A 9,299-nucleotide genomic window follows, 5' to 3' on the forward strand; every position below is an offset into this window, starting at 1 on the left:
CTTTCACATGAACAACCTAACTTTGGTACTACTATAGAGAAATCTAAGGGCGACATCACATGTGCAGTGGAAGAACATAAAACAAAAAATTCTAATTTTCCAAAAGGTGTTCATCGTCATGCGAAATTGGAAATCACGTGTGAGATAGTTATGTTACCTAAGGAAATCGTATATCCCTAAAATCTTACAAATCTGTGGGAGAGGATGAAGGAGGTCAAACGTCCTCCTCTCTAGTGGTGATCCACACGACAAGGCTATGAATAAACTACTAGTCATAGGTGCCCTACAAGCCAATCATATTAGTGATGATATATGTGATACGATACATAATTTTTTTGTTTATTATTATTATGACATTTTCTCACTTGATGCATAAATAGATCTACTACTAGTTTCCTCCTCATAACTAGATTTGCTATAGTAAAGCTTATAGACTATGTTCTTTGGAGAGAATCTCCATGTCTTCCATTTCTTTTGTACTGTTGATGAAGTTAACTCTTCTTTTTATCTTTCATCTTATTTTTTTATAATAAAAAATATATATATATTTTTTTTAAAATAATCTATTCATTTAAAGTGGTCAAGAATAATTATCTATCAATGAGGGGATGTCACTCCCTTATTAATTTATTTATAATTTTATAATGTTTAAATTAATTTTATAAATTTTTTTATCAATATATTAATATTATTTAATTTTATTAACAATTACTTATTTTGGACTGGTTTAATATTGAGTTAAACCGATCCAATGTCTTGGTTCATTTGCATTCAATTTAAAAGTTTAAAAGGGAGAAAAAAGAAGGAAAAAAAATTTGATGACACTTTCGTAAATGTATAAAGTAGGTGCATCGTTAAAAAAAAAAAACAACAGTCAGAGAGCATTATTGATATCTCTAAAGAAGTTGCCCTTTATAATATTATCATTCAAGATTTTGAGGATTTAAATTTTGTTGTTTGTGCGTGATTCTTATAATTAAACTTATGCCGTTGATTTAAATGATGATTGTTCATGCACAATTTTTATTATCTAATCTATGCTGTTCCTGCATGATTTTTAGGAGAAGAGTTTATGATATAAATTTGGGTTGATGATATCTTAAGTTTTGAGTTTGTAATACACAATCAATTAAAAAATTCAATTATTTTTAACATGAGTTTATATTTAAATCTTATATGCACGCCTTCAGCTTTTTTTTAAAGTTAATCTTTCTATTTGAAAAAAAGGCTTGAGATTGAAATTAAAATTAGGGATTCAGGTCCGACCCGAGTCAGACCGGTCCCGGAAACAGGTCAGACCAAGCCGACCCAGGCGGGCTTGAGGTTGTCCAAGGCCCGCGATCAAACGGCTCGACTCAACCGGCTGGCGTGGTTACGCCTCGGCCCCACCCTGGTGTCATGCGTGACGCCATCTATGATAGACCGAACGAACTGTGAAGTGCGCCGATAAATCTCTTCTTTATTTTCTTAAAAATAGCTTTCACAGCAAATACAAATTTGGGAGAAAGACATATGAAAAGATGGTGCATTTGCGAAGATGGAAAGCTTGAGCTGCCAATTTAGGCCTTACTTAGATGATGGGATAAGAAGCGCGGATGGCAAGACCACACAGTCCTTCGTTTTGAGCAACGTCCTTCTTGAGCAGAATGTAGCCGTGATCACCCCACGACGTGCCCCATGAATTCTTAGCTATCCAATACGCAGTCCCATTCTCATCTGTTCCGTAGCCCACGAGAGTGACTTCATGATTCAGGTACGTATCACAAGGCCCGTCGAAGATCCCACCTGCGTAGAACTGGAACTCGCCGGCATCGATGGAGACGGAGACTGGTTGGTTGGCCACTGCATTCATGAGTAACTTCTCGTCGTTCGTGGGAACGATCCCGTAGCCGGTTATGGAGACGGCATGGTCCGATTGCTTGGTGGAGTTGCAGGTGGACTCATTCGGTTGGTACGGATAGTTCGCTTCCGTCGTGATGCCTCCATTGGAGACGACGTATGAGAATGCTCGGTAATGCAGACCTCCGCCACATCCATCATCGTTGTCGTCACAGGCGAGCAGTTGTTGCTCCGACAAAGGTATGAGGCTCCCCTTCGCGATCATGTTGATGCTTTCCATCGATGCTACAGCAGAGAATGCCCAACAAGATCCTGCATGTACCATGCACCGAAACGAGGAAAACCATAGGCGATAGGGCCACGACAGGCCCTCAAATAATTAATTGGATGGGAATGGAAGAGCTGCAGGAGGAGGAGTTCTTACCGCACGTTTCTTGGTCCTTGACAGGGGTCACCACTCCCTTATTCCGCCAATCGATGCTACTGGGAGCAGTCATATTCACGTACCGGAAAGGCTCCAACCCTGGATATGAGGCGTCTGATGGCCTCATGCGTCCGGTGGTGTAGGTAGCAAGGAATTCTTCCTTTGTGAGGTCCGCGAAGCGGTTGAGGCCGATGGTGTAGCTGTGTCCCCCGGCTTGGAGGAAGGCGTTCACGTGCTCCATGTTCCTGGTGAACACACCAAGGCGATATAACTTTTCGGCTTTGTCCTCGTACGCTCGCCCGTGCTGAGCTATCCACTGCTCGAACATGTCGACGGGAGTGCTGCCTAAGGTCGTCCGCCAACCCCACCAGCCATAGGCGAGGAATAACAGCGCTCCAATCTTGAGTGCACAATCCATGCTGGTTCATATCAAGTTCTTGCAGGAGTCTAATATATATATATAGAGAGAGAAGAGAGGGTGGGGGCGCGAGGGAAGGGCAGAGAGAAGGGAGGACGTTTCTGTTGCGGGCAATCTTGTTTGAGCCGGCTACATTGGACGCACCGTCCAAAGTAATTCGGTTGTTTCATTAATTGGCTTCTTTCTTGTAATGTTATAATTATGTATTCGTTTGTTTTGATGCCGATGAAGTCGAGTTCAATGATGTCATTCAGAATATGTCAAGCGATGTAGACAAATCTAATATCACTTCGATGGTTCCGACATAATTAATTAGAGTATCTATATGTGAATCGGGACGTCTTGAAGGGAGAGATGTGCCCACGTAACGAGAAACTTAGAAGATTAAGATAGGATCCATTTAGAGGTATATTCGAAACCTTTTGATGAATGATGTAACTTTCTAATTTAGTCTAATATTAAAAGGAATTTAATACGAGGGAGTTTGAATGCTAGTGTTAGGAAAAAAATATTATTGATATTTTGGTTAATCTGATGTAGTCCGGATCTGTGCGTCGGATTGTCTAGAGTATTTCTAAGGTGAAAATACTCTATTCCCAAGGTGCCACGTGTATGAAGATCAAAGTTGAGAGAGATTTTTCGATTTGATCCCTCAAATGCTTTAATTAATAATTCCATGTATATGAGTATGAATGTAAATAGTCAAAAGAAGTTCTTCCTCTTTCTCTTTATACCAGTAAAAAGAAACTTACGATTAATTTTCTCCTCATAAATGACGAGATAGATTTTTATAGTTATTTATCTTATCATTAATGATGAGAAGGAATCTTTGTTTTTCTTGTCATAAATGATAAGAAGGAAGCTTATGATTATTTTTCTCATCATAAATGATAAAAAAGAAACTTTATCTCCCCACATAGGGTGCCATGTGGCAGTGACATGTCAGATGACTAGTTGTTAGTATATCCTATATCAGTGTCCTCCCTAAAGGTCGGGTTTTCCTAACTCATGTATCTTGAGCATATTTTACCTTATGTCTCAGTTGTAAAAAATTTTCTTCATATAGGTTAGATTTTTCTTACTCATATATCGCGAATACATTTGAGTTTGTGCCTCTACTATAACGGATTTCTCTTCACGTGAGTTACGTTTTCTCGACTCACATGTCTCAGGTGCATTTAGCCTTACATCTTTGCCATAGTGGATTTCTTTTCACACTGGTTAGGTTTTTTTAACCACGCATCTTGGGTGCATTTAGCATTGTGCCTCCATCATAATAGATTTATTTTTACATGGGTCAAGGTTTCCTAATTCATGCGTCTCGAGTGTATTTGAACTTAAGCCTCCATCGTAGTGGATTTCTCTTTATGTAGGTCGGGTTTTCCCGACTCATACTTCTCAAGCGCATTTGGCCTTGTGTTTTCACCATGGTGGATTTTCCTTGGCATGAGTCATGTTTCATGACTCATGCCTCTAGCATATTTAGTCTTATGCCTCCATCATAGTGGATATACTTTAGTACGAGTCGGGTTTCTCAACTCACACGCCTTGGGCACATTTGGCTCTACGCCTCTGTCATGATCGATTTACCTTAGTGCGAGTTGGGTTTCTCGACTCACATGCCTTGGACACATTTGGCCATATGCTTCCATCATGATATATTTACCTTGGTGTGGGTCGAGTTTTCCGACTCATATACCTTGGACACAATCGGCCCTATGCTTCCATTATGATAGATTTACCTTGGTGTGGGTCAGGTTTTCCGACTCACATGCCTCAGGCACATTTGGACTCGTGCCTACACTATGGTGGATTTACCTTGTACGGGTCAGGTTTCTCGACTCACACACCTTAAGCACATTTGGCCTTGTGCCTTTGTTATGGTGAATATATATTAGTATAGGTTGGGTTTCTCGACTCACACGCCTTAAACACATTTGGCTCAGTGCCTTCACCGTGGTTGATTTACCTTGGTATAGGTCCGGTTTTTCAACTCACGCCTTAAGCACATCTGACCCTGACCCTCCACCATGGTAGATATACCTTGGCATGGGTTGAGTTTTCTAACTTACATGCCTCGGGCATATTGTGTCTCCACTATGATTGATTTATCTTAATGTGGGTCAGGTTTCTTGACTCACATGTCTCGGGTATATTTGGCTCTATGCCTCTATCGTAGTTAGCTTCAAATTCTCTCCGCTATAACAGGTTTCAAGTTCTTTGCCTATTGTGGCAGATTTTGAATCTCCTTACCATGGTGGATTTTGAGTTCTCACTCTGCCATGATGAATTTTAAGTCCTCTCCCCATCGTGATAGGTCTTGGACCTTCCCACTACAGTAGGCCTCTTGGAATTTGCTCTTAAAAGGACACTTGTCTTGATCGTGGGAGAAGAGAGATCAATCTTCTCCTTATAAATCCTCTCGCCCTATAGGGTGAGATTCATTCCTCTATATAAGCCTCTAGAGTCTAGAGTCATTCAAGTCTCGAGAGTTCTCAACCTCACCCCTAGGGCCTCCTTAAGAGCATCTTCTCCTCTCACCCCAGTTCCCGATAAGGCAGGTTAGTCTTTGAGTCATTCATCCCAGCATTAGTTTTTCTCTTTTGTCTTAGGTCAGGATGTCTCTTCTCTCTCGTACAAGTTCTTCCTAATACTTTAGCCACAAGTTAGTCGAGGTTTATGCTCTATCTTCAAACGATCCAAGGTGAAGGAGGTCACGTCCTCTGCATCAAAAGGGGTCCCTCTCATGAACTTGAGGGTTCTTTCGGGAGGAATTAAACTCTCTTTTCTTTTTTTATAGCTAGAATTTTAAAGATACTCTTTCGATCAATACCCTAGGTCTAGTAGGACAACATTCGATGCTGCGGGGTGCTACTCATAAGTGCCCTGCAAGCCAATCACGTGAGTTATGACACGTGTGATATGACACACACTCTTTTTACTTATTATATTATTATGACATTCTCTCACTTTATATTTCTTATTGCATATATATATTGTGATATCCATGGATATGTGCATTAGGAATCAGATCGTAATGAGATCATGATAATAAGACCGATTCACCTTTAAACATAGACCCTAAATAATCTTAGTCATAGGTTACTCGAGAGAGATATCGAGATAATCGGATAGACTAGTGTGCTATATACCTATCCATATGATAAAGATAGTTCGTCTTATAGCTACTCGTGTGGGGACACTAAGGATACAGTGCAAGTGCTCATTGGAGAATGAGTTCACTGATTAATCTGCTCACGAAATACTGGATGATTGATGATGCCTTATTATCAGACAACGATTCCGTAGTCTTAGTAGTGTATATGGTCCTTAGACCTAAGACACCAAGGATGTCTTATATAAGTACTACACTCTTTGATACCAGACTTATAGGTTTGGAAGTTTCAAATATAGTACAACTGGTTATTGGGAGTGACAACTGATCTTACGAGGGCTATTGAGTGTCGATAAAGAATCATCCACTCTCAGTATCATAAGAGGAATATCATGTGTATTCTTGTTCAAACAAATCTTTAGCCAAGGTCATTCAAATTGAAAGAGAAAGAGTTTCTATAGGAGAATCCGATTAGAGTGAGACTCGAGGAGAAACCGTATGAGCCTGACAACACTGTACTCGGTATATGATCTCTGGGATATTAGATGGATGAAGGACTATATATATACAGTAATTGAGGATAGATAAATCTAAAGGATTGAATTCTCCTGTATCGTTTGGGGACTACGGTGCAGTGACCTGGTATGTCCGTTATCGATGAATCGAGAAATTAATATGGAGATAATAATTTACTGAGCCAGAAGGTGTTTTGATATATATGACTCATGGCAAGCTCGATATTGGGTCTAGAAGGTCACATGCATATGGTAAGTGTTGCGATAAGTAGAGGTTTAGTTATGAGATATCCATTAGAGCTCATATCTTATTAGATATCCAATAAGCCCATGAATTATTGGATCCTATGGATGAGATCTAATAAGGGCTAATAAGAGATTATTAGGTAGAGACTAACTAATATAAGAGGCTTGGGTAATTGGATGGAGATCCAGTACCTAATAGGGCAGGATCTATTAGGGTTAACTATGAGCCTCTATAAATAGAAGAGAATTAAAGGCCCATAGGCCAGGGCTTCTTGGTTGTCACCTCCTATTCTCTTCTCCCCTTCTCCTCCTTAAATAGCGGGCATGGAGATTTGAGGAGCATCATCGCAGCACTACTGTGTAAATCACCACTAGAAAGGAGGACGCTTGATCTCCTTCATCCTCTCCAACACATCTATAGGAATTCAGGGATATACGATCTTCCTCGGTAAAACACAACTATCTTTCTTATATGTAGTTTTCAATTTTGCAGATTTTGCGCACCAATCTTCGTACGACGACGAACACATATTGTGAAATTTGGGGTTTTTATTTTTTTGTTCTTCTGTTGCGTATGATATCGCCCCCTAAATTTCCTACAACATTTGATGCCGGGGGGGAGGGGGTCGATGGGGGCGGGGGCTAGGGGTAGCCTTTCTCGGCCTACAACATCCAAGGTCGTAGGGATAAAACTTCTTTAAGTTAGCAATATGCCATGTTTTCGGTAACGTCGCACCCTTTGTTGTCCCGAGGCAATATGTTCGATCTTGGATGACTTCGACAATTTGGTAGAGCCCTTCCCAATTCATTGCTAGCTTCCCCCGGGACTTGGTTGGGTCATTAACTTCAGCCTATCAAACCACCAGGTCCCCTAATATGATCCCCCCGAGGGCGAATTCCTTAGTTATAAAGCTTGGCCACTACTCTTTTATATCTTAACAACCATAGATGTGCTTCGGCTCTAACTTCATCGATTAGGTTGAGTCTAGCTCAAAGTCTCTCTTCAAAGGTTTTTTTACTAAAGTTCTAAACCTAAGGTATTGAAAATACTATCTTGGGAGGCTGAGAGCCTTGCTCAGAATGGAGTAGGAGAACTACGATAATTATACGAGGTATACTTTAGCTTCTCAAATGCCTCATGACACTTCGCAATCCATAAGAAACCTTTAGATTTTTCAATGCCTAGAAGAAGGGCAGACACTTATCATCGGACTAGGATAGGAACTGACTAAGTGTTGCTATTTGCCCTATTAACTATTGCACTTTCTTTATCGTTTGAGGTGGATGCATTTTCGATATGACTCCGATCTTTATGGGGTTTGTGTCTATTCCTCTTTGGTGAACAATGAATATGTGAAATTTTCTCAAACTAACTCTTTAAACACACTTGGATGGGTTAATGTGCATGTTATATCTCTTCAAAACCTAAAATGTCTCGACCAAATCCACTAGATGCGAGTCGGTTGTTTTGCTTTTGACTATCATATCTTTCACATACACCTTGACATTTCTATGGTTTGATACATAAACATTTTATCCACCATCCTTTGGCATATTGCCCTTGCATTTTTTAATTCAAACAGCATGATTCTATAATAGTATATGTCTTGGTTTGTGATAAAAGATGTATGTTCTTGAACCTGAGGTGTCATCCTTATTTAGTTATATCATAAAAATACATCCATAAAGTTGAGGAGCTCATGACCTTAGGTAGCATCAATCAATTGATTGATTTAGGGAAGAAGGTAGTTGTCCTTCGAACATACTATATAGTGATTTATTTAATCAATATAGATTCTTTAATTTTTTATTAGATGTTTTAACCAATACAACGTCAGCAAGCCATTGGGAGTACTACACTTTCACAATAAACTATGCTCTTAGTAGATTATCCACCTCATCGCTAATCATTGCTTGCATTCGGGAGCAAACTAACGAGGCTTTTGTTTTCCTAAGAAAATCGAGTAATTACACTCGCTTCTCCTTTGGGAGTGTCGTCTTAACCTTGATGACCTTATCAGGATGGGCTTTGTCTAGAGGTTCCTCAACTAATGACCCTATTGGCTTGGGATATGATAAGGGCTTAGTGAAATCTCGGGGGTCCAACAGCAGTGCCTTGGGCCAAGCTTTCTTTGTAAGAAGACTACCGTTAGATAACACTAATGGGACTTCTTCGGAGTACTCAGCTCCTCGACGCTAGTTCTTATTAGGAACTTCATCACCATGTGATAGGTTGACACCATAGCCCTCAGCCTATTAAGTATGGGTCAGCATATAATTGTGTTGTATGCCGAGGGGATTTCAACCATCATAAACTTGGTCATCAACATTTTGAAGCAAGGTTCAATACCGAATGTGATATGCAGGCTCATGGTCTCAAGAGGGCAGACGAAGTCACTCATGAACCCCATCAGTGAAGAAGCTACAAGGTGAGATCATTGGCCAAGAGCCTAAGTTTTTGAAAAGTGTCAAGTAGAGGATGTCGGTGGAGCTACCTGTGTCGATCACGACTGTCCTTACTCTCATGTTAATCATTCTTACGGCGACCACTAAGGCATCAGCATAGTTTGGGTCAAGGTATTCCATCGTCTCATCCTTGAAGGTTATTTCCGAATGGTCTTTTGACCTCGTGTGCTTCTCGATGGTAGCTCAGGGGACAACACCCAAGATGTTATCCCCTCCTGAGATAGATCTCCCAATGATGGCATTGATTTACCTCTCTACTAAGCCCTTAGGTCGGGG

General features: G+C 40.4%; 1 protein-coding gene across 1 annotated transcript; it reads right to left on the bottom strand.

The window, feature by feature from the left end:
* Positions 1-1,570: 1,570 nt before the first annotated feature.
* LOC135640831 (zingipain-1-like) lies at positions 1,571-2,681 on the bottom strand. The gene is made up of 2 exons (XM_065155600.1): positions 2,264-2,681; positions 1,571-2,151 (listed from the first exon to the last, which is right to left on the bottom strand). The coding sequence occupies exons 1-2, from the start codon at positions 2,679-2,681 to the stop codon at positions 1,571-1,573; spliced, it is 999 nt and encodes a 332-aa protein (XP_065011672.1).
* Positions 2,682-9,299: the final 6,618 nt, after the last annotated feature.

The sequence above is a fragment of the Musa acuminata genome, chromosome BXJ3-6 (genome assembly GCF_036884655.1).
Source record: "Musa acuminata AAA Group cultivar baxijiao chromosome BXJ3-6, Cavendish_Baxijiao_AAA, whole genome shotgun sequence".
In the NCBI taxonomy this organism is placed as follows: Eukaryota; Viridiplantae; Streptophyta; class Magnoliopsida; order Zingiberales; family Musaceae; genus Musa; species Musa acuminata.